Here is a 26,856-nt window from a genome sequence, read left to right on the forward strand (position 1 = left end):
AGTTGTTTGTTTGTTTGTTTCATTTTACGCCTTTTTCCAACAGTATTTCAGTCATATAGGCGGGTAGTTTCCTAACCATCGTTCCTGGAGAGTTACACCAGTACTAGACTACCTTCCTCCGCGCTAAACTACCAAAGCATCTCCCGGGGATCGAACCCACGCCAGAGAGGTAACTGGATTAGAAGTCATCGACTCTAACCCCTCGACCACGGAGGCGGTTATAAATCTCTGACAAATGAGTCACGGAAGTCTGCAGCCCCATGGCCTTGCATGTGCAGAGTGACGGCATGGCTGAGTGGTTAACACATCAGACTAGTAATCCAAGGATTGCTGACCACATGGGTTCAAACCCTGTCATGGGCAAGCCGTTGTTTCCTTGAGCAAGAAACTTTACACCCATTGCTTAGTACTGGTTGGTTCCAGGAATGGTTTGAAGCGTGTTTCAATAAGCTTATAGCTTCCAACACAAACTAAAATAAATTCAAATAAACTAAATCCTTTGCAAAGTCCAGTTTTTACCCCACAACATGCATTTTTCCTTTACAAATCTAAAATGTTTGAGCCATTCATTATATGTGTATACATATATTATCATGGTGACAAAATAAGCTTACTTTTCTTTCATAGACTGGTACTCGGTTTTCAAGAATTCCAATTCTGTACATGTTGCATTGTTCTGTTTTTCTATTTCCTCAATTTTAACCTGTAAATAAAACAGTGTTTGATTACATTTTATTTTTTTATGAGACTTAAAAATTAAAGTGTAAGAAGGAAAACTTATTCCAGAATTATGAAAGTGAAAGTCTACATCATTCTATGAATCAATGAGGTTACAATCTTAAATCACTTAGCAAATGAGGCTCTTACCAAACGAGAAAATGAACTGTTGTAACACAAATACAAAATGCTTTGAAATTACGATCTCACCTTAAGTCCTTTGTTTTCATTGGATATTTCAATGTTCTCAATGGTTCTTTGTTGTCTAGCACTTTCTAGTAGACTGAGCTGTTGTGTTAATTCTTCAAGTTCCATTGACTTGCTACTCAACTTTTCAGTTGCTTCTTCTTTTGACTTCAGCTATAAAAAAAAACAAGTAACATGTGAACTACATAACATACAAAATATCTCTCAGTATTTTAAAGATTCTCTCCAAAAAATGTAATCAACAGGAAAGATTTTTTCACAAACAAAATATTTTTGTTACACTATGATTTAATACTCTCAAAATTTCCATACCTATACCTATACTTGGTATTCTAATGTAAAAAGAATAGCAAATTAACACTTTTGTTAATTAATCCAATGAATTGTTTTTGGAAACCTGCAAACATTTAAGGGATTCATAAATAGACCTTTTGAAAATAAATACAGAATCTCATATGGGAGGAACACATGACTATGTCAAACAAGTTAAATTCTTTATTTAAAGCAGCATGCCTCCAGATTCATGCTAATTTTCATGAAAATTTTGAAAATGTATTAAAAAGTAAAATATTGTGAAGTGAACAAAGAAATAAATTTACACATTGCAAACGGCACTTTGCAATCCACGTAAATTACCAAAAAGAGGTCAAAATATACATAAATACCTCTTACTGCATTAGTATTATAGTGATTTATACTGAAAAATCAGTCATTAATCACACATTTTATGTTAATAATTAATTAAATATTGAATCTTTTTACTTTTCTTAAGATCTTAATACATTTTTTTTAAAGATTGAATTTCTTGAAATATTTTGGCTCATCTGGAGACATGCAGCTTAAAAACTTACTATTTACAGGTATGCATTACCCTTTTGAAAATTGATAATTCTGGAGAAAAAAACTGCTTTCTTCAGGACGTTAACCAGATGAAGACAATTAAATATAGCTATAAAAACATATTCAAAATGTATTTATGCACCCACCGTTTCAGTTAGTGTGTTTATTTTAGTTTCCAGGTTTTTCACGTTGGTTTCACTGAGGTTTAATTGCTGTTGACTACGCTCGTACTCGAGTTGTAGTTCTTCAATGTTCTCCTGGTACGATTTTAAATCCTCGTTCAACATCTCTACCTGTAGATAGATAAAAAATATCATATTAAAGATTGCCAAGTGTATGTTCAAATACAACCATATGTTTATGTCAAAGATTTCCGAGTAAATGTTAAAATAATGCCATATATGTCAAAGATTTCTGAGTGAATGTTAAAATAGAACCATATGTTTATGCCAAAGATTGCCTAATGTTTGTTAACATAATACCATATGTCTATGTCAAAGATTTCTGAGTGAATGTTTGAATAAAACCATATATTTATGTCAAATATTGCAAAGAGAATGTGAAAAAAATCTCGTATAGAAATTAAGAGCATTTAAGAGTAAACTTTATACATTGTTTTGGTTTCTTACATACATAGAAAAAAAAATAAATCACAGGTTTATAAATAGGCTTATTCGCAAAAACTGCCATTAAAGCAAAAATGAACATGAGCTATCAGGAGGACAGTGTGCTGGACTATTCTCAGTACTTGATCCTAGATAATATAGAACTTTCTGAGTTCAAAAAGGGCCTTACTTAAACCTTTCGCTGCCAGAGGGTTATTGTTTTATTGATTACCTATTTGCCAGAGGGTTTTCTAAGAAATTACTATATTATTAATTAATATAATTATTATTATTTGTTATGAGTATTATAATAATTATATATGTTTCCAAATCTGTGAGTATAATAATAATTATTGTTGATGGTATAATTTTCTTTATATTTATTATTATTATAATTGATTTATTATTATTACTACTATTATTATAGAAACGGCTAAAGCCGTCCATATGGCAAATCCGCCGAAAATAACAGGGACGGCATTAAGCCGTCCCTATGGCAGTGAAAGGGTTAAATATTACCTTAAATGTATGATTTTTCCTCTCTGTTTCAATCTCCTCCTCTTTTGCTTTGATTTGTTCTTCCAAGTTTTCTATCTTCTCATTGGTAGATGTTTCTTTCTCCATGTAAAATACTATCTGTTCTTCAACATTCTGCAAGTTTTCCTTTAATTCCGATATTTTATCATTTTGATCTTCCATAGTCTTATAGTAGTGAAGAACTTTGTCCTGAAATTCATATACAGTAAAACCTGTGAATAAAGGCCATCCAAGGGACAGACTGAAAATGGCTTTAAAAGACAAGTTGTCTTTATCTGGAGGTTACCATGTTCTATTCAATCAATGAAGGTTTGGTAAATAGTGGCCCTTATTTACAGGAAATATTTTTCATTTTTGTGTCACTTTGCACGATTCAAATGATAATTCTTGTAGAACGATTGAGCAAAAGATGTGAAATTTTACATAGAAGTTCCTGGTCTTATCTTACAACAAATGTTTACATTACTCTCCAAAAAGTAGTTCCAGTATTGTCATTTACAAACCTTCTTTTTAGCCCCTTTAACCTTAGGATAATATAAACTTCTTAGATAATAATAAAAAAATTACAATAAATTTTGTACAGAACAGACGACCTTAGGTTACAGCCCTAATTTACTTAAAACTTAAAATCAAAATAGTATCAACTAGAAATGTGTCCATAGGACACGGATGCCCCCACATGCCACTGTTCTGTCAATCTTATGACTCTAGGTCAAATATTATTTGGACTACATGTGCCACAAGTTGAAAACTAAAAATCAACAAAGGGCCATAATTCTGTTAAATTTGGTCGCAGCAAAAATTCCTTCCTTTACAACCATCTACACCTTAAGGTTGTTCATCCCTGTAAGTTTAAGCAAAATCTGCCATCCGGTTTAAGAGATGTTGCATTCACAAATTTCTACATAGTACATAGTGAAAAAATCAACGAAGGGCCGTAATTCTGTAAAATTTGGTCGCAGCGAAAATTCCTTCCTTTACTACCATCAACACCTTAAGGTTGTTCATCCCTGTAAGTTTAAGCAAAATCTGCGATCCGGTTTAAGAGGAGTTGCGTTCACAAAATTTCTACATAGTATATAGTGAAAAAATTAACAAAGGGCCATAATTCTGTTAAATTTGGTCGCAGCAAAAATTCCTTCCTTAACTACCATCTACACATTAAGGTTGTTCATCCCGGCAAGTTTAAGCAAAATCTGCTATCCAGTTTAAGAGGAGTTGCGTTCACAAGATTTCGGGATGTGCGGACGGACTGACGGACGGACGGACAAGTGCAACGCTATATGCTCCCATTGTGGGGGCATAACAAAGGATGAGTCTTGTCTATTTAAACAAATAGTACCTCCAATGCCTTTATATTTTTCTCATGATTCACTATACACGCGTCTTTTTCTTCCAGAGCCTTTCTCAATTTATCTGCAGAATCTTCATGGGCCTCAAGCATGTTCTTCAACGAATTGTATTCCATCATGAGTAGTTTATTCTCATCTAACTGATGCAACATTTCACGATCCTATAAGAAGTCAAACATATATGTAAAATGACAAAAATTATTAAATATAACAGGTGAATCTACTAGTAACTTTTTCTTCACTTATGCCCTCCACATTTTACATACATAATTCTATATCAAACAAAAAAGAGCTGCCATGTTTGTTTCAGCACTTGTTTTTGTACTTATGACTTAAGACACCTTGAGAGCACTCTGAGGCACCCACAGGAATAGTCATAACTCAAGTCTTAAAATTGCGCTTATGACTTTTCTTGAAAAGCAGTTTTATCCCAGTTTTTCACTTAATGACTAAAAGATTTCCTTTATATTTTACCTCTGTACAGCAACACCTCCTTACAACAACAATTTTATTTATTTCCAAAAATTAATCATTTCCACTATATATAACCTTTGTTGAGAAAAAAAAATGTCTCCCAAAGGGTGTTGCTCTTCCGAGGTTATACTGTAGTTGGGTTGCATTTCATAAAGAATCTTAGGAAGAAATGATATTGTTAAAAAGAGCTCTTCAGAAGGCCATACTTTATTTTGATAGACCATCAAACTTTTTACAACAGTTTATTTTGCATTTGTGAATAGTAAAATCAATGATGTTTTAGGAGTAAATTTCACAAAGGTCAACAAGAAACCAAAATATACAATTAATTTACAAAACCAAAATAGCCAAAAATCTCTAAATACAAAATTCAAGTGCTGGAAAAAAAACCCAAACATCTTTCTCCATTCCTAATTTCAACTATGGTAATATAATAATAATTGAGCTGCTTCACTACAAAACCAACATAGTGCGTTTTCAACCAGCATGGATCCCGACCAGCCTGCGCGTTCGCACAGTCTGATCAGGATCCATGCTGTTTGCTTGCAAACCCTATAACAAGTAGAGAAACTGATAGCAAACAGCATGGATCCTGATCAGACTGGACGGATGCGCAGGCTGGTCTGGAATCATGCTGGTTGCAAACCCAATATGTTGGTTGTGTCATGGCGCAGCTCAATTATAAAACAAATTATAATCCAAGAAAAAATTGAAAGCATTGTACTTATTCTTATTTCTCTAGAAGTACAATTGATACATCTGCATACTTACTAACCTATTTCAAGAAAGCTATAAGTACAACAGACCTAGTATTTGCAAATAATGAGTACTCTAGACTTCACATTTTCCATGACAGTATTATTTATCCACCAATTTTAAATTTCAAGTGATACATGTATATTAAGAGAAGTCTGTGGTTACAGAAAGATGGGGAAAATTAATGGTACAGTATCAACAAAATTTCATAGTCAATCAGTACAATGACTGAAACTATGTTAACTGGCTCTTAACAAAAACTTAATTTTTTTGTGCATCAAACCACCAAATAAACATAGCAACTACAGTCGAACTTCAGTAAATTTATGTTTAAGGTACTTAAGTTTTCAAAATAGCCAAAGGCCTTCGACTTATTTATATCTGGTATCTGTACTTTATTATACGAGGGGTTATCCAAAAATTCGTGGACTTTCTTTCTTGCGTAAAATATATTTGAGATATAAATTTGAAATTCTGACACTGCTTAGAAAAATAAATAACAAATGAACACAGAAAAATTCATGTGAGTATCTTACATTAAAACAATATTTAATTTTACATAAACACATGTCGGCGACAGCGGCGCACTCCAAAAAGTTATAGACGTCAACGTCATCATATTAACGTACAACTTGTTCTTCAACGTTACGCAGTCAATGACGGTTACTGCTTCTCAAAGTTATGTCCATCACAAAATTTCTTATGTCACTTTAACACTAATGATCATGAAATTTTCTTTTCTCTGTTCGTCTGCTGATTTTTATCAAATGTTTTTGTAGATGACATTCCCAAATTACAACAAAAATTTATTATCGTTTTATAATCGCGCGATTTTCTAATTACCGCCTGTCTGTCATTTTTCCGTAGTAAACAATAAATGCATCTGTTGTTTCTAGCCATATCAACAAAAATAAACGGAAATGACGTCCATTATTTTAAAGAATTACTTAAATGACATCATGGAAGAAACATGCGATGTTCAGCGGGTTTTCTACGTTAAATTCTTAGTCTTTTAGCAAGAAATATGCGATGACTTACTGTGATTTTTTCTACCGTGCGCCAGGTGCCGTGTATGTGCTTATTTAAAAGCAATATGAAATCATTATTTATTGGCACAATTACCTGTTCCTTTCAAAATGTGTTGATAATATTCTAAAATGCATGCTGATAAAATTTCATTACATTACACGTTGACGTTCAAGAGATATTTAAAAAGTCCACGAATTTTTGGATAACCCCTCGTAAATAGGTCTCATAAAAACTTTGACATAATGACCTATTTGCCTTTGAAAAAGGCCTCCTGTAAAAAATTATTTAGAATATATAGGAAGATATACCAGGACTTTCATTTTACTTCAACAAAGCCAGAAAATTTACTTATCAAAAGTTCAGCACATAGAAGTTCTACTGTTTTTATAACCACTCTAATGTCACATACACATATATAAAACAAGAATAGCAAGCACAGATAAGTATAAATATTGCATACTTTTTCCTTGCCCTCATAACTGAGTTGGTTAACCAGTGATTCTCTTAAATCCTTCTCCTCCATGATGATGTGTTCTGCACTCTGTAAGCAAGCAAAAACCATCACATAGCAAGACAAATAACTGTGTGCATTCCAGCTAATTGCATTCCTAAGCAAATATCATATGTTTTTTTGGTTTTGGAGTGATATATATGTGGATACATTACCTGTCAAGATTTTATATCACCCGAGCCGTTAGGCGAGGGTGATATTTTATCTTGGCAGGCAATATATCCACATATGTCACTCCAAAACCAAAATAATAATTTCATTACCCTTCCCGTGCCGAGTTAAGACGATTTAAAAATAATTCATTGCTACTTCAAATGAAACTTTGAAATAAGATTCCCTTTAGGATACCCCTTCACCATAACATGACGTCACATAAATACATGACGTATTATCTTTCGAACATAACAGATGTAAACAAGAGAAAAGGAGGTCTGTTGAACGCACTTTTTTGAAATTAATATCAAGCTTTCACAGGATCATATTTGTTTCCTATACTGACAAAATATGTATCATTACTCTATTTATGTAAATATTTATCGTTTGACAGTTTAAAAGTGCTTGTAAATTGGAATTTATATCGCGTAAAATCAAACCGTACGCACATCCCACAGCGCATGTTGTTTACAACGTGGGGTACCCATCGGGGAAATTTAATGTGTATATTACCCGTCTGAATCGGTAATATCAATTTCTTTCGGGTGATCAATATTCAATCAAAAAGGCGGAAAAAATATGGAAGGGTAATAAACTGTGTTGTTTGAGTAATGCCATAACAAGAGAGCGTGCATAGTTATAAGTTTTGGTTCAAAAAGGGCCTAACTCAATCAAAATCCATGCTGACTTATGGATCTTCAACAGTGACCTCCTATTATCATCTAAAAGGCATGTTTGACCACTCAGTGAGACATTGATCTAGAAGCCACAAACCTGGTACAAAGAGACATCAGGGTGGGGCCAATATTGACACTTTACCATACTCAATTGAACTTCACACATCAAATATCATTGCTCTATGCGTTAATACTTTTGCAGCAAGAAGATTTTTAAAGTTTTTTTTCCTATATATCTCATATGATAAAGGAACCATGGGGCAGGCCAACTGATCTCCAAGGTAATATTAACCAAACTTGGTAAAGGTTCACTAGCAAAGTATCTAGGATCTTGTGAACACCAAATCAAATTATAATATTAAATGCTTCCATTAAGTTATTCAAAATTGTATCTAAGAATTACATTTACAGTAAGGATCTGACACAGTCCCTTGTTTTTATGTACCTGAATCTGATGCTCTAATTCCTTGATCTTTTTGTCTTGTTCAATATTTTTCGCTTCAAACTGGAGGGCTAAATCTTCATGAAACTCTTTTGATTCTTTTTCAACTTCCAGATAACACTGAAAAATATAAATATATTTAAGCTTCTGATTCTAACCTTCATAAATTATTTCAGTCTTTTAAAATCTCAATTCTTATTGTAAGGCTGTCATTCAAAATACAGTTATTAATATATCATGGATAATCAACAATTAAGAGTATCAACAAAATTCAGATCCAATTTCTTCATGTGATGTAAAAATATCAATCTACAAATGTACTTTGTTTTAAGGGAAAAAGTCACTTTTCTTCCTTTTTCTTGCCTAGTTTGAACACTGGATTTAATTTTGAGAGGTCTTTCTTTTAGTATTCTGTGTTTGCGGTGTGCATACACCAAGTTAACAATTTGTTATACAAATTCAAATGTACAAGCTATTGAATTCCATTATAATTATCGATATCACCTCGATACAGCTCTTGATATATCCATACAAAGTTTTCTTTTAATGACAGCCCTATCTTACTGTGCATGGGCATTTGATGATGAATCAATGAGAAGTAAAAACTGGTAAGGACTAAAATTGAGCCTATGAATTACTGTAGGGGAAAATATATGCAACTCTTGTGAGATTTTTGTAGTCTTACAATAGAGTAATTTCTCTTTGCTTGTTTTCATTGTTCATGTAACGTTTTTCATTTCAAAACATACATTAAACGATTATGATTATTACCTAAATGATAATGCTGCAAATTAGAGTCACCAACAAACTTGTGTATCATACATGTGAACTTTTTTTGATGATCAAGTGGGAGATTTTTCTTCAAAAAGAGGGAAATTTTAGAATTTACATTAAAGAAGGAAATTCTGACATTAGAAATAGGGAGATTTCTTTAATTTTTGAAAATACCTCTTATTTTAAGATAAATCTTTGAAAATATGGCTTCAGAAAGTGGGAGTCTCCCTATTAAAGTGGGAAAGTTCACATGTATGGTGTATAATAACAATATTAAAGAAGCTCACAGAAGGTCAAAATGCCTAAAAACATGAATTTGAAATTCTTACATTAATCAATTGAAGAACTTAAAATGGAAAACTCTGCAATGGATAATAAATAAATATACTCAGAATTTAATTGGATATCAATTGTTCTGTGCAATTTAATTTCTGGAATCAATATCGAAATAAAAACTAAAACTATCGCTGAATGCGATTCATACCCCCACCAATGTCCTTGACAGAAGACGACTTGGAAAGGTGGTTAAGGGAATAACTTAAGTGGCACAAATACATAAAAAGAAATTAGCTCTGGTGAAAAAAAGACTAATTGTACAGGTAATAGTAAAATTATCTTTTATCAAATCATGTGCGAAACAGTTACAAATAACCTTTCATTTTCCGAATATACTAAACTTTTTATAAGTCAATTTTTGACCTTCAAGTGTGGCCTTGACCTTAAGCTGGCACAAGGGTAAGATGGGTTCTGCACATCGCCCAATTGAAGTGAACATTTGAGTAAAGTTTGAAGAAAATCCTTCCATTAGTATAGAATTTATAGAGGGGACACAACATATTGTCTAGTGTTGATTGTATGTAAATTTAAAGACTTAAAAAGGGGCATAACTTTGTCAAAATGCAATACAGAGTTATGAAACTTGACCTGCATATCGTAATTGTGACACCTCATATATCTTTTAAGTTTCAAGCAAATAACTGTGCTAGTTTCAGAATATTCAAGAACATTTTCTAAATCAATTTTTGACCTTCAAGTGTGACCTTGACCTTTAGCCTGCACAAAGGTGACATGGATTCTGCACATAACCATGTTTAGGTGAACATTTGAGTAAAGTTTGAAGAAAATTCTTCCATTAGTATAGGATTTATAGAGCGGACATGACATATTGTCCAATATGTGATTGTATGTAAATTTTAAGAATAAAAAGGGGCATAACTTTGTTAAAATGCAATACAGAGCTATGAAACTTGACCAGCATATCTTAATTGTGACACTTCATATATATTATAAGTTTCAAGCAAATACCTTTCCTAGATTCAGAAATATTCAGATATATGTTAAAATTTAAGAACATTTTCTAAGTCAATTTTTTACCTTCAAGTGTGACCTTGACCTTAAGCCGGCAAAAGAGTGACATGGGTTCTGCATATAACCTTGTTGAGGTGAACATTTGAGCCAAGTTTGAAGAAAATCTTTCAATAAGTGTAGAACTTACAAAGCGGGCACGACATACTGTGTAATATTTGATTGTTTGATATTTGACCTTCAATTGTGACCTTGACCTTGAGCTGACACATGGGCAACATGGGTTCTGCACATCCCCTTGTTGAAATGAACATTTGAGCCAAGTTTGAAGAAAATCTTTCAATTAGTGTAGGACTTGCAGAGCGGACACGACATATTGTGTAATATTTGATTGTTTGATATTTGACCTTCAATTGTGACCTTGACCTTAAAATGACACATGGGCAACATGGGTTCTGCACATCCCCTTGTTGAGGTGAACATTTAAGCCAAGTTTGAAGAAAATCTTTCAATTATTGTAGGACCTACAGAGCGGACACGACATACTGTCTAATATATGATTTTGTTTGATATTTGACCTTCAATTGTGACCTTGACCTTGAGCTGACACATTGGCAACATGGGTTCTGCACATCCCCTTGCTGAGGTGAACATTTGAGCCAAGTTTGAAGAAAATCCTTCAAGTGGTATAGGAGTTATAGAGCAGACACGAAAATGGAGACGGACGGACCAACCAACCGACGCGACAAAGCGAATCCATTATAGCCCCTCACACATTTTGTGGTGGGGGTATAATAATTAGTATGGAAAAATGAAATGGATGAAAGAATGATCTGAAAACATCCATACAAATTAATGGTCTAGATTTTCATAAAAAGGTACACAAATCTCGCACAATTATTTCCAATCCAGTCACTTAAAAAACCTCAGTCGAGTCCCTTTAAACATAAATGTGTATTCAAACCTCTAGCATGTCCTTTTCTTCTTGTATCTTCTCCTGGGCCTTTACCATTGTCTCCATGGTTACCTCAATAACTCTATACTATAATAATATAATAAAATACAACTATTTACCATCACAATATCCTTTTATTTTATTCCTACCAACTAGCAAAGAAAGTCCATTGAAACAACTGCAGTATTTATTCATCAAAAATCCATTTACTGTTTCAATAAAACTATACTAAAGGGCATGAAATTTATTTAACAAAATTTATATCGACAACAAAATTATATTGGTTCAAAAATCCAATGGTATCTTATGGTTGATTCTCGAAAGATATGCAGCATAGAATGTCTCTGTTTAATAACACATAATTATGAATTCTGCAAGAAAACAGAATAGAATAATGTTAAATAAGGTGAAATTCACTGTAGTAAGCTAAATACTTTATCATACAAAAATACTGCCCTTCTTCAACAAGACACCTGAGCAAACCTAACTGATGACAAGAGGCCTATATAAATGAAACCTCACCTTTGATTCTATCTCTTCTATACAGGCATTCTTCTCCAACTCCTGCTGTTTAACTTTTTCTTTATATTCCCGTAACTGTTTATCAGCTTGTGACAGTAACAATCTCAGATCTCTGGACTCTCCAACAGCATCTATATGTCAAATATACAGTGAAAATTTACATAAAGTCTTTAATGATGACTCATCAATAATAAACAACCCTACAAGAAGTGTCTGCTTTGTCATAGAACATCATTAATTTGATCCCCAATAAGATGTGTGCCAAACAAAAAGCCTATAAAAATTGTATTACGTCCTTTCCTTGCTTGGTTATTAGCATTACCGGTAATTGTATCTAAATAAGTTGTTTGGATTTGTTGCATTTTACATCACAGTATAGGTAATCTGGCGACTTACCAGCTGTATTTGCAGGGCCTTTACAAGCTATTTTGGAACACCCCTGCTATAAATTATGAACATTGTCTCCACATTTTGGGAAATTTGAGAAATTTTAAAAAATTGAAAAACTATCTAATACTTAATTGGTTGTTATTGTTGCTTTTTTTTCTTAAATTCTTTTTAACAAGTGTATAACCATATAACTTTTTACTTCCATTAAGAAAGAAGTCAAAATAGCTTAAATTTTTTAAGAAATTGAAACTGATATTTTGGGCTGCTGTGGGAATTTTGTTTTCAATTTGTAAAAAAAAAGGATGTTATTTTGGCTTGGGAATAGAACCTTATTTTGACCCTTGGTGATTGGGTTAAAATGTCCTGATTGGTGGAAACACACCTCAAATTGCACTCTGTGCATTATTTCAGACACAAAATTGAACTCAAGTAGAACAATTGGCATTCCATAAGCTAGCTGAATAGCTTTCTCACATGAAAGAACGCATTGTCCTGTAAAAAGTCCTGAAAATTCACTCTTTTTGCAATGATGATAAGTAGCTGAAAGCCAGCAATTTAACCGTTCAGCCACACAGGACATTGAGTATTTCATGAGTACATAAAGATATTAGATATTGTCTAAGGTCAGAATATACATACTTTCCATATCCTCAGTGACAGCTCGAAATTTTGGCTCAAACTGGATCAACTGCTCTCTTAAACTGTGTACCATTTCACGTTCTTTCTCCAATAACTGTAACATCAATACACAAAATCTGACATTCAAATTTATGTATGTTTCTAATAAGCAAACATTTGACAACAAGTTTGGTACTTTAGTAAGTGTATGTAATGTGTTGATGAATTCTATGTACTGTACCACAAAATTGTCATTCCACAAATATTTAATTTTTTTATCCTTGTCCACTTTTCAATCTGGACAAAACCATTGATCATTTCAGGGAAAATTTTGATTCAAGTGTCGACTTAATAGCAAACAGCACAGACCATGGGTAGAATCAAATTAATGTTGTGAGCAGATTTAAGGTTGAGAAAAAAAACAAACATAAAAGACCATTATAGTAATACAGGCAAAAGATGTTCAAATCAGGTATCCCTATTATATGTCAAAGCAACTTTCTGTTAATGTTTATTTGAATTCTCCGGTGACAAGTAGCAAGTTAAAAAAATGTGCACAAAGGGAGATGACTTGTCAATTTTAAATATTGATAATTCAACAAAGGGAGATTATCAGATAGCAACAATTTCAAACAACTTTACCTCTTCTGTGCCCTGTATTTGTGACTTCATGACGGTAATTTCATGTAAATTCTTCACACGGTCAGTGTCATATTCTCCCAGCCTACATTCTAAACTTCCATTTTGTTCCTGAAAATATAACAAGAGGGCCATGATGGCCCTGAGGTCGCTCACCTGTATATAGGCCCCCCAACCCCAACCCCCCCCCCCCCCAACGTTGCAGGGCCGATTTAACCCAAGGGCTTTTATTTGCACAAACTTGGTAGACACCCATAAGAAGATGTTTCATGCTAAACATCTAAGCTCTAGCTCATTGGGCTTTTAAAAGAATTTTTTTTTTAAGTTTTTACTATACAAATATAGTTAAAAACAATGACACCCCTGGGGCCTAGCCGGTTTTGACCCCAGGGCTTTTATTTGAACAAACTTTGTAGACACTTACTAGAACATGTTTCATGCTTAATATCTAAACTCTAGCTATTTGGGTTTTTCAAAGAAGATTTTAAGTTTTTGCTATACACATATAAAGAAAATCAATGACCCCCTAGGGCGGGGCCAATTTTGACCCCAGGTCTTTTATTTGAATAAACTTTGTAGACACTCACTAAAAGATGTTTCATGCTTAATATCTTAACTCTAGCTATTTGGGTTTTTTCAAAGAAGATTTTTTAAGTTTTTGCTATACACATATAAAGAAAATCAATGACCCCCGGGGCGGTGCCAATTTTGACCCCAGGGCTTTTATTTGAACAAACTTGGTAGACACCTATTAGAACATGTTTGATGCTAAATATCTTAGCCATAGCTCTTTGAGTTCTTTAAAAGAAGATTTTGTAAGTTTTTACTATATGCATATAGGGAAAATCAATGACCCCCCGGGGCGGGGCCAATTTTGACCCCAGGGCTTTTATTTGAACAAACTTGGTAGACACTTATTAGAACATGTTTCATGCTAAATATCTTAGCTCTAACTCTTTTGGTTCTTTAAAAGAAGATTTTTTAAGTTTTTACTATATGCATATAGGGAAAATCAATGACCCCCCCGGGCGGGGCCAATTTTGACCCCAGGGCTTTTATTTGAACAAACTTGGTAGACACCCATTAGAACATGTTTCATGCTAAATATCTTAGCTCTAGCTCTTTGGGTTCTTTAAAAGAAAATTTTTTAAGTTTTTACTATATGCATATAGGGAAAATCAATGACCCCCCTGGGCGGGGCCAATTTTGACCCCAGGGCATTTATTTGAACAAACTTGGTAGACACTCACTAGAAGATGTTTCATGCCAAATATCTAAGCTCTAGCTCTTATGGTTTTTTACAAGAAGATATTTAAAGTTTTTTCTTTCGGTTGCCATGGCAACCAGAGTTCTGCATGGAATTAAATTCTTTGAACAATTTTTAAAGGTGACCACCAAAGGAACATTCCTGTGAAGTTTGGATGAAATTGGCTTAGTGGTTTATGAGGAGATGTCATTTAAAGTAAAAGTTTACGGACGGACGGACGGACGACCGGACGGACGGACGACGGACGGACGCCGGACGAAAAGCGATCACAAAAGCTCACCCTGTCACTTTGTGACAGGTAAGCTAAAAAATAAGCTATTTATTTTGTTTGTTCTTTGTTTTAAGCTGAAAATATGTTTCCAATTTGGTTTTTCCAGTATTTCTGATTTTGAATTGATTTCATTTATTCTGTTAACATTTAAACAACATAATCATAAAGAAGAACATTTACAAAATACACGCCAAACTTTGCACCAAATACACTGAGGAATCAACGTTTGCTTAGCTAAGAAAACATGCTGTCAAACTTTCATAAAACAGGTTTAAATCATGTTGTTGTTTTTGCTGCTCAAACCTACAGGGGGTTCAAAGTTCAGGACCTTGACCACTATGAAATTTATACATTATCAGTATCCTGTTCTCACCTGTAATTGTTTTATTTGCTCAAGCAGGGCTTGCTGAGCAACCTCCTCTGGGAACACTTCCCCTAGAATTCCCTCATCTTGAACTGGGGACGTGGGCTTAGGTTCCTCGAAAGGTATTGAAATATCCAGGTCTGGGGTCTCACAACTTGCAACTACAGTCCTGTTACGCAGTTGATATCTTTCTTTCTTAGGCGTTGTAATAGTCTGAAAATATAACAGATGCTATCATTAGGGAATATGTTATTTGGTTATCTTGTATATGTATTTAAATGATATTATAATTAACTCTTTCACAGAAGACAGTCAAAGTTTGTATCAATGATTTTCAACAATCTATACAATATCGATAAACAATTAAGAAATCAATACAATCTAAAACCCATTTCTACATGTTAAGAGAGAATATTTCTCGTATTTTGTGTAAAGGGAAATAGTCACTCTCCTTTTCTAGTCCGAAAAATGGACATAATTTTCAGAGGTCTTGAAGATTTAAAACTAACACATACTTTCTTTTTGTATCCTGTGTTTGTCAGTATTAAAGCATGCTTGCATAACATCAAGAAGACAGTTTATTGAACATATTCAAATACTAAGTAGTTTTCCACTTCACAAGCTATCTATTTTGATATATCATTTATATTTGGGTTTCTATATATATTGATACACAAATTTTCAATCAAAGACAGTCCTATCAAAAACAAGAATATTGAATCTGATTGGCAAGAATCCAGACTGTATTGAAGTTGAACTAGAAATGTGTCTATAGGACACGGGTGCCCCCACCGCGCCACTGTTCTGTCAATCTTTTTACAAAGTCAAGGGAAATAACTTTACAAATACTGGATAAATCCACAAGCGAAACCCCAGGTGCAAATCTAAATATGCTGAGCAACCTGCCCATAAGGTTTTATGACTCTAGGTCAAATACTTTTTGAGTTACATGCAACACAAGTTGAAAATTGCAAAATTTTACTAAGTCAAGGGCAATAACTCTGAAAATACTAAAATTATCCAGACGAAAATACCCAGGTGCACAACAACACATGCTGATAAACATTCCTGTAAAGTTTCGTGACTCTAGGTCAAATACTTTTTGAGTTACATGCGACACAAGTTGAAAATTGCAAAATTTTACTAAGTCAAGGGCAATAACTCTGAAAATGATAAAAAAATCCAGACCAAAAATACTCAGGTGCACAACTACACATGCTGATCAACATTCCTGTAAAGTTTCATGACTCTAGGTCAAATACTTTTTGAGTTACATGCGACACAAGTTGAAAATTGCAAAATTTTACTAAGTCAAGGGCAATAACTCTGAAAATACTAAAAATATCCAGACAAATTTATCCCAGGTGCACAACAACACATGCTGATCAACATTCCTGTAAAGTTTCATGACTCTAGGTCAAATACTTTTTGAGTTACATACGACACAAGTTGAAAATTGCAAAATTTTATTAAGTCAAGGGCAATAACTCTGAAAATACTTAAAATATCCAGACGAAAATACCCAGGTGCACAACTACACATGCTGATCAACATTCCTGTAAAGTTTCATGACTCTAGGTCAAATACTTTTTGAGTTACCTGCGACACAAAAATGAACAGACGGACGGACGGAAGGACAGACGGACAAGGGTAAATCTAAATGCCCGCCACTAACGTGGGGGCACAAAAAATTAAGATTAACAACTACCAGGACAGTTTGTCTGTGCATTTCATTGATTGCAGCTTTTTCAAGTTTAGTACGCATGTTGTTGGCAGATATTATCATCTCCAGCTCAGCTACTGTTTTCTTGAAAGACTCAATTTCACTGTCCTGCAATTTCTCTTTCTTTTCCGCATTTTGCTGACACTGACATAGTTCTTCTTTTAACTAAAATATACATAAATATAAATAAAACAAAACAGTAAAAACGTTTTGTTGGATAATTATTGTGTCAGTTATTGTTAATACTCTCAATTTTTATACATATACAGATGATGTAAAGGCTGATATTAAAGCATATATATATATGTGTTATTGATTTTTTTCAAACAAGACTACATTGTAAATTTACATGAAAATTTATATGCCATATTTATCACGGCAAATCTCAGTGATTTTCCATCGGGGATTGAGGTGGTTGTTTAACCAGCCCGCAGTGATTTGCCACCCTGACTGACCATAGTATGTACCCCATGATTTTCCACTGGCTGTTAAAAGTTTCAGCAGTGGCATAGCGGAAAGTGCAACAAGAGCTGTCAGAAGGACAGCGCGCTCGACTTTTTTAGTGCTTGCCTATAAAACAAAACTTTGACAGTTAAGGGCACACAAGACTTTAACTAGGAATTTCTAAGTACAAATCAAGAAACATTTTCACAGAGTTATCTTCTCTTGCTTACAGATAGGTCTCATGATGGCACATAAGAACTCCAACTTCCAAAGTAATATCTCAAATGGTTAAGTCAACAAGTGGACAAGAATGAAAATCTTAACTGAGTTTCTAAGTCAAAAAGGGCCATAATTCAAATAAAATCCTTAACAGAATTACCTTCTCCTGCCCATGTTTTGGGACCATGATGGTAAACAAGTATTCCAACTTTCAAATTAATATCTCAAACAATTCAGTCAAAAAGTGGACTGGTACTAAAAACTTAACCAAGATTCTAAGTCGATAAAAGGCCTTAATTTTTAAAACAAATCCTTGACAGAGTTACCTTCTCTTGCGTACAGATGGGGGTAATGATGTGAAATAGCATTAAAAGTTTCAAAGCAATATCTCAAAGGGTTAAGGCAATAAGTGGATTTTACCCATATTCAATGTATTTTCTAAGTCAAAAAGGGGCATAATTCTGTCAAAAACCTTGACAGAGTTATGTCCTCTTGTCTGTTGATGAAGGTCGTGATGGTAAACAAGTATGGTCAGTTTCAAAGCAATACCTCCAATGGTTTTGAAATAAAGTGAGGTGGTACAAAAAACTTAACCAAGCTCAATACACTTTCTAAGTCAAAAAAGGGCCATAATTCTGTCAAAAACCTTGACAGAGTTATGTACTCTTGTCTGTAGATGGAGGTTATGATGGTGAACAAGTATGGTAAGTTTCAAAGCCATACTTGTAATACTTCTGAAATAAAGTGGGGTGGTACGAAAAACTTAACCAAGGTGTGACGCCAACGCTAACGCCGACGCCGGGGCGAGTAGGATAGCTCCCCTTTTCATAGAAAAGTCGAGCTAAAAATGGCTTGAGTGTACTGTATATGTCAAAAGAAATACATTTTTGCAGGTTTTATCACTGAAAATAAGTACATAAGGGAAGATAATTTGAAAATTTATTAAAGATGAAATTACGGTTATCTTCTAGCGCAGTCACTGTTGAGCATGACACATCATCTAATTATGGTAAATGTTTGTTCCAAGTCATTTCAAAATCCTTTGAAGAGCTATAGACTAGACACAAAGTGTGCAGATGGACAGACAGACAGACAGACAGAGCACATTTCTACAGCTTCTTTATTTCTTCAATACAACTAGTGATACCCCAATTTATTACATACATCTTAAGTTAACATTAACAAATAGCATCATCTCTATTTCATCACACTTCATGAATCAATCATTATCCTTAAAGCAATTTAGGATATATAATTCTCAGCAACTTGTTTACCTTTTCTACCTGACCCTCTAATTCGGACATTTGTGACCTCATCTTTTCTATTGTTGCTGTCGAAGTCATATCTGCTCTTTGTGGTGTTGTATCTGAAATTAAACATTTCTATTGTTTAATTAATATTTGAATTTCTTATTTCTTATGCCCATTTAATCCTAATCCACTTAAACTGTGTTTGCTTGCCTGGTTTTTATGCCAATTTTTTTTGTCATATATTGATGAACAATCCATGAATCTGCTTTCCTTGATTACAAACAAGTATTTAAGAATTTCTTTACAAGTGAAAGACTTATTATGCCACAGTGATGAGACAAATTGATCATTAGACTCAATATTCAAGATTAAATGTCACTGAGAATTTTAGTCATTGTGAGCTTTAAAGGGACTTCACTGACGTCAAGCCTAAGAACATAGAATTTGAATTTCCTACATAAATGAGCTAGGGCACTTGAAACGTTTTTTTTTTCTATTTTATGTCATTTCTAAAAGGTAAAGAATCATCCTCTAAAGATGAAGTGGGCGAATGATCTGAAATTTTGCCAAAAGGTTATTGGTCTAGACCTTCATCAAATGAAATATCAATCTCGAAAAAAATTATTTCCAGTCCTGTCATATCAAAATACTTCAGTAGAGTCCCTTTAAAGCGATGTACAGGCAGATAATACGGTATAATAACAGGGATATGACAGTCATTAAAGTCTACATTACAAATGGTAACTAAATAAAGTAATGTACCTGCTTCATCACCCTGTTCTGCCAGCATTTTATGAAACTCCTCTTATTTACTAATTTTCTGGACAAATTAATTAACCATTACAAATAATCACTGGATCTTGTTCTGCCAGTAGTTTATGATACTCCTCAAGTTTGTGAATCTTCTGGATAAAGTAATTAACCATTCAAAATAATCACTGGATTAAATAATTTACCTGGTTTATCACCCTGTTCTGCAAGTAATTTATGATATTCCTCCTCTAGCTCACGAATCTTCTCACCATCTGCATGAATATTAGCGAGGACACCTGTGTCTTCACGTAGAGACTTGATAGTAGCCTTCAATCTCTGAACCTCTAGAGAATGTTTGGCGACAAAAGGATGGTGCTCTACTTGTGACCTCAATACTTCAATCTCCTTTAACAACTCCTCCTGTATTAATATAAACACATGTTTTTGTATTCATTTGTATTCCTAAGACACATATCAAAGTAGTAAAGATCATTTGAAGACTTAGAAAGCTTTACTGGGGGATAAAGGCCTTCCAGGAGGCCTGTAATGCACAGATGCAAAATTTGTTACTTGGGTGAGCACCAGAGTTGAAACTAGAAATGTGTCCTTAGGAAAGGAACGGCTTTATTATACCATAAATTTACACTGTTTGTAAGTTTTGAGGGTCAACCAATCACAGTCAGCAAGCTTAATCATTTGGCAACGGAGACCCCTTTAAACTAAATTTCTAATGAAAAATTATCTTTGCAGTAAATATAATATATTTTATTTTCTAAATTTAACTGTCAAATTACTTTAATTAATCGGTTAACACTTACATAAAAGAAAAAAACTAGAAATGTGTCCATAGGACACGGATGCCCCCACACGCCACTGTTCTGTCAATCTTATGACTCTAGGTCAAATATTTTTTTGACTACATGTGCCACAAGTTGAAAACTTAAAATCAACAAAGGGCCATAATTCTGTTAAATTTGGTTGCAGCAAAAATTCCTTCCTTTACTACCATCTACACATTAAGGTTGTTCATCCCTGGTAGTTTAAGCAAAATCTGCCATCCGGTTTAAGAGGAGTTGCGTTCACAAAATTTCTTTATGGTATATAGTGAAAAAATTAACAAAGGGCCATAATTCTGTTAAATTTGATCGCAGCAAAAATTCCTTCCTTTACTACCATCTACACATTAAGGTTGTTCTTCCCTGGAAGTTTAAGCAAAATCTGCCATCCGGTTTAAGAGGAGTTGCGTTCACAAAATTTCTATATGGTATATAGTGAAAAAAATCAACAAAGGGCCATAATTCTGTTAAATTTGGTCGCAGCAAAAATTCCTTCCTTTACTACCATCTACACAATAAGGTTGTTCTTCCCTGTAAGTTTAAGCAAAATCTTCCATCCGGTTTAAGAGGAGTTGCGTTCACAAAATTTCTACATAGTATATAGTGAAAAAATCAACAAAGGGCCATAATTCTGTTAAATTTGGTCGCAGCAAAAATTCCTTCCTTTACTACCATCTACACAATAAGGTTGTTCTTCCCTGTAATTTTAAGCAAAATCTGCCATCCGGTTTAAGAGGAGTTGCGTTCACAAAATTTCTACATAGTATATAGTGAAAAAATCAACAAAGGGCCATAATTCTGTTAAATTTGGTCGCAGCGAAAATTCCTTCCTTTACTACCATCTACACATTAAGGTGTTTCATCCCTGTAAGTTTAAGCAAAATCTGCCATCCGGTTTAAGAGGAGTTGCGTTCACAAGATTTCGGGACGTACGGACAGACAGACGTACGGACGGACGGACAGACGGATGGACAAGTGCAACGCTATATGCTCCCACTTTGTGGGGGCATAAAAACATTACCTATAAAAAAAAACTTCATGTAGTTTCATAAATCCTTAAACATTTTCACAAAAGTATAATAGCTACTGTACATCATAGCAATTCCATTACTTACCAAACAAATAAAGGATAAGCTACACCTGTGCTGATTTAAATCATGTAAGTATGCAGGGCTTCATTTTCTTCTGTAGCATGGGCCGTTAAAGAAAAAATCTTTAAAATCATGCAGTTTTCCCCAAAAATTGAGTTTACATGAAGATTTTTCTCCCCCTTTTGCAAATTTATGCTGTAATTGTCCCCCAAAATGAAGGGCAGGGCTGCTTCCCAAACCTGTGAAAAAAAGCCCTGGTATGTTCAAGTAAGCAGGTCAAAATGGTTGCTAAGTAACAATACCTCTTGAGAACTGGTCTCCTGTCCTTTCATCTTTTCACTCAATCTTTTGATATTGTTGTCCCTGAACTTTATGATCATTTTGTTAGTTTGTATCGCTTTATCCTTCTTGTCACATAATTCTCGTAACTTTTCTATTTCCATATGAAGATCCTGTCAATAGATGAACATTTAAAGGTTTCCTTTTTGACTACATGTATATTTGTTTATACAAAATGATTTTAGGTGGATTGTGTTGGAAGCCATAAGCTTATTGAACTCTTGAAACCGTTCCTGGAACCAACAAGTACTAAGCAATGGGTGTAAAGTTTCATACTCAAGGAAACAACAGCTTGCCCCTGACAGGGTTTGAACCAACACAGTCAGCAAGCCTTATATTAATAATCTGACATGTTAACCACTCAGCATGTATATTATACTGGTCGGAAAACAAACCACTATGCTTAGTAAAAACATTCATTGGTTATTTTTTTTCTTTTTTTAAAAAGTAGTCAAAATTTCTCTTAAAGGAAATCAACTGATGTCAAAAACACTTAAACCATAAAATTTGAAATTCTTACATTAATCAAGTGAAGCAATTAAAATGAAAAATTTTCATAGGATAATCAAGAAATATGCTCAGAATTAAATTGTATAGCAATTTTTTGTGCGATTCTTAGCCAGATTTGAGGGAAAAGCCTTGCAACACTATTCATTTTAAGCAATTTTGCCCAATAAAAATTATTATTCTGGAAGGGAATGATCTGAAAAATTTGCACACAATTTATTGGTCCAGAACTACTTCAAATAGTAAACAAATCTTGGAAAAATATTTCCAGTCAAATATTTCCATTCTCATTATGTAAAAAAACCTCAATGGAGTCCCTTTAACAGTTTTTATAATCAGTATTCACTTATAAAGAACTTTTTTCTCACACAATTTTGATAGATATATTAAATAACCAGGGTATATAATACCCGAAACCCGTAGTTATATTAGATATATAAACCAACCTGTTATTTTGATGTGTTGTTTCCCCCAATAAATTTAGTTTACTGTTTACATATACCGGTATTTAAATAAGACAAAATATAACATGTATTTTAGTGATTTTACCTGTTTCTCAGTTTCAGCAACCTGACGAAGTCTCATTGCCTGTAAAAACATTTCTTTTAGTACTGGCATCTCAACTTCCACTTCAGCTGTAAAAAATATAATAATTAGCATAGTTAGTCACCAATTATCATAACTACAAAACAAGGAAGGCCATAAAATCCCTATATCACTCATTAGAGCAGTGCATTTCTCACATTTACTAGAATGGTGGCAAGGCAGAGGGGAATATAGTTCCACATAGTGAAAACTAGTTAAAATTGAGAAACAGCGAAAACAGTCCTAACTTTTGTTAAATATATGCATACAAGACATTTCAAAATACAGTAAAATGCCACCTAACGACCACGCCACAAATAGGACCACACCACTATTACGGGCACTTTTTAAAAGTACGAAATATTTGCCTTCTTTATTTATTGAGAAAAGTGAATAGTATACCGACCACGTCTCTAATCCGGCATAATGACCACTTCTGTCAGACATTTGTGTGTATTTCTTATCAAAACATTAACCTGTATTACGACCATGCAACATAATTGCCAGACATTACTTGGTGTTTATTGCCCCCCATTAATTGTTGTAATCTTCCCTCTGGTGTAAACAAATACACCGTGTCAAATGAGGTCATTAATATATATCGATTGATTAGACGCTTGCTTTACGATGTAACTTTAGCATTCAAGCGTCAACATGATCAGTTTAAACCACTTCAGGCTAATTAATCTAAGCAGCTATGGTGTGAGAAACGATTAATTTGTTGGGGTAATTAGGATGTAATAAACAGGAAAATAGCATTTAAAATTGTTTGTTGTGCATCACAATTTATAGCAAGTATGGTAAAAATTGCTAAATACACCAAATTATCAGTTCATGTGTGCTTTATTTCGATATGTAATTAATGTATAAATCATAATGAGAGTCGTAACTATATTTAATACCTCATATTTTTCTTCTAAAGGGGAAACTTAAAACACTAGCCGTAAATTAATATTTTCATTATATTAATATATTAATGATGTATCATATTATCATACATTAAAAATGTTTTTTTTTTTGTTTAAAAAAATATGTGTTTCTTTTTACTCATTTAATAAAGTACATTTACCATGTGCATAAAACTATACAAGGTATACAAAAAAATCATTAAGTTAAGTTGGACTTCGTCAGCTGTTAAAGTCACTATTAAGGCCAGTTCACTATTAAGACCACTTTGAGTCAGCCCCCGTTAGTGGTCTTAATAGAGAGAATTTACTGTACAAATATTTCTCTCTGGTCCATTAATCTAAAAGAAAAATGTTTTTTTGTTGAGGGGGATTTTTTCAGGAATAGTAGAAAATTTAAACTTTTTAAGAAGAGGAATGGGCCTGAAATTCAGCCCAAAATCATCCCTATAACAAAACACTGCAGAGTGCTACAACAGGTCAGTCACAATTATCTTACCAAACTTGACCCCATAATAAATAACACTTTTGGTGATAACTCATTCATTGGTCCATGATAACATGAACTAATTTCACACTAGTTTATTTCTAATTCTAACACAACTCGCATTTTTCCCCTATTGAACATAGAAGAACCGAAAATGTGTATTATTATGCAATAGAGTCACTGTTTGACGTTCTATATTTAGACATGTGACATAATTATTATACATGTGACGTAACCACTAAAGAATCCGACGCGCTGACAATAAGTACGGAAACAAATCAGGCGCAATTTTGCTTAATAGCAAGTACAGCAGCATTTATTTGTTTATGCCCTGTTAGAATCGAAATAATATATCCAAATCAGTGATTTTATCGCTGGATAACATCACTGTTTGTCGTTCGGATGCGCATCATTATATATGCATTATTATTATAATTCCTCGCATCCGAACTCCAAACAGTGATGTTATTGAACGATAAAATCACAGTTTGGGATATATTATTTCTTAAATAAAGCACAAACCTTACATAAGACAATTAATGTACAAGAGGATTACATATTGATAACACTGAAGTGTTTTGGCACAACAATAACAGACTCAATAGTCCTCCTCATACATTGTTTGACAATTTACATCTTAAATCAATTATATTCAGAAACTTGCTCATAGAACAGTAGAAAACTACACTTACGTTATACAACTACAATGTTTACCTGTAGAGATTGGACGTTGAACGCCTCTTTTATATAAATCTAACTCAGCAGTCAACTCTTTAACTAAGGTTTGTAATTTCAGTAGGTTTCCATGCGAATTCTCATTCAGCACAGCCTGGAAGATAAAACACAACCCAAACTACATTAAAGACTTTTTTTAAAAAAAAACAACAAACCAATAGATCTAATTCTAATATTGATAAAGTAAAGCCACAAAGCATACTCTTTGATAGAATTTATACAACATTTCACTTAATGTATTAATTCAACCCACTAGCGACTGTATAATTTTTACTTTCAGCTTAATTTTTACTGCTTACTTTAAGCTGCAAAATTCATTCCACATTTTGTATTGCAAAACTGTACAATATATATTTAAGTGAAATTTTAGAAAATGATGTATAAATGATCAAACTATTTGTTGATTTCTTTTTTTACTATATCACTTCTACATATATATATTCAATGCATCATGACAGTTGTCTATAAAGTTATTGATCAATACAATAAATTACAAGAAACTAGATTTTCTCAAAATGTTTCGGAATCAATTAAAAGATAAAATGCAATACGACAGTTGACTACCACCTTATTGATCTGTATAGTAAATTACAATAACCTATATCTGTCTCAAAATGTTCCAGAATCAATAAAAAGGAAAGATTATACTAACTTTGTTCTTGATCATCTTGGCATTTTTGGCAAACAGCAATGTAGAGAGTGTCTCCCCATAACACCTGAAATATACCAGCAAGTAACTTCATGCTATATTTATAAGTTAATGCAGCATGCCTCCAGGTTCATGCTGATGTACATGAAAATTTTGAAACACTTACAATCCATGTAAATTACCAAAGAGGTCAAAATCTGCAAAAATAGCCTTATTGTGTTAGTAACTCAGTAGAAATATGGTGAATCAGTCAATAATCACCAAAAAAAAATTGTAAATCATTACTTGAATCTTTAATATTTTTACTCAGATCATGTTACATCACAGAGATCAAATGTGTGAAGCTTCAACCCATTCCCTTCTGTAGTTTTGGAGATACCAACTTGTACTCGAAAACTGACCAGTGTTTGTGCAATAGCCTTGAGGTGAGTACAATAGCTCAGACTCCCCATTCTTCTGATAGCCGTGCTAAAAACAATCACTTTTGAGCATACTTTTATACTAGAAAATTAAAACAGCAACTTACTTATATCCTGAATGTACACAGGCAATCAGACTTGTCTTCGAGTTACCTCCCAGTGAATCCTGAAAGAAATAAATAACAATATCTATTAACCATTTCCATTGCAAAAAAAAAAATCTATAAAAGGCAGTTACCAAACAGCTCCAACATAATCCAAGGGAAAAGATAATAAAAGAAGACAATGGTACAGTTAAACTTCGTTCGCTCGAACTCGGATCCCTCGAATGCCGCCCTTCGCTCGAACTCATCGACTAGTCCCGGCAAAATTCCTATATAATATATATTGTTCTACCTCGGATCGCTCGAACACCCATCGCTCGAACTCTCGAACATGATCTCTGGTCCCTTCGGCAGAAATATAGTGTAAATCACACCTTTTCGGTCGAACACAAACAGACAACAAAA

General features: G+C 33.6%; 1 protein-coding gene across 1 annotated transcript in view; it reads right to left on the reverse strand.

Moving 5' to 3' along the window:
- Positions 1-614: 614 nt before the first annotated feature.
- LOC132713114 (kinesin-like protein KIF15) overlaps positions 615-26,856 on the reverse strand; it is a gene marked incomplete at its 3' end in the record, with an annotated part of 38,423 nt that continues 12,181 nt past the window's right edge. The window contains 20 exon segments of the mRNA XM_060695584.1: positions 615-703; positions 928-1,077; positions 1,911-2,057; positions 2,889-3,095; positions 4,249-4,419; positions 6,978-7,058; positions 8,304-8,420; positions 11,344-11,421; positions 11,857-11,987; positions 12,886-12,979; positions 13,507-13,614; positions 15,415-15,618; positions 17,114-17,293; positions 19,066-19,157; positions 19,998-20,214; positions 22,024-22,173; positions 23,117-23,202; positions 25,259-25,373; positions 25,932-25,995; positions 26,455-26,513. Coding sequence (XP_060551567.1) covers positions 615-703; positions 928-1,077; positions 1,911-2,057; positions 2,889-3,095; positions 4,249-4,419; positions 6,978-7,058; positions 8,304-8,420; positions 11,344-11,421; positions 11,857-11,987; positions 12,886-12,979; positions 13,507-13,614; positions 15,415-15,618; positions 17,114-17,293; positions 19,066-19,157; positions 19,998-20,214; positions 22,024-22,173; positions 23,117-23,202; positions 25,259-25,373; positions 25,932-25,995; positions 26,455-26,513 — 2,540 coding nt within the window.

This window comes from Ruditapes philippinarum, unplaced genomic scaffold, assembly GCF_026571515.1.
Source record: "Ruditapes philippinarum isolate M1 unplaced genomic scaffold, ASM2657151v2 ctg7369_1_1_1_1, whole genome shotgun sequence".
In the NCBI taxonomy this organism is placed as follows: Eukaryota; Metazoa; Mollusca; class Bivalvia; order Venerida; family Veneridae; genus Ruditapes; species Ruditapes philippinarum.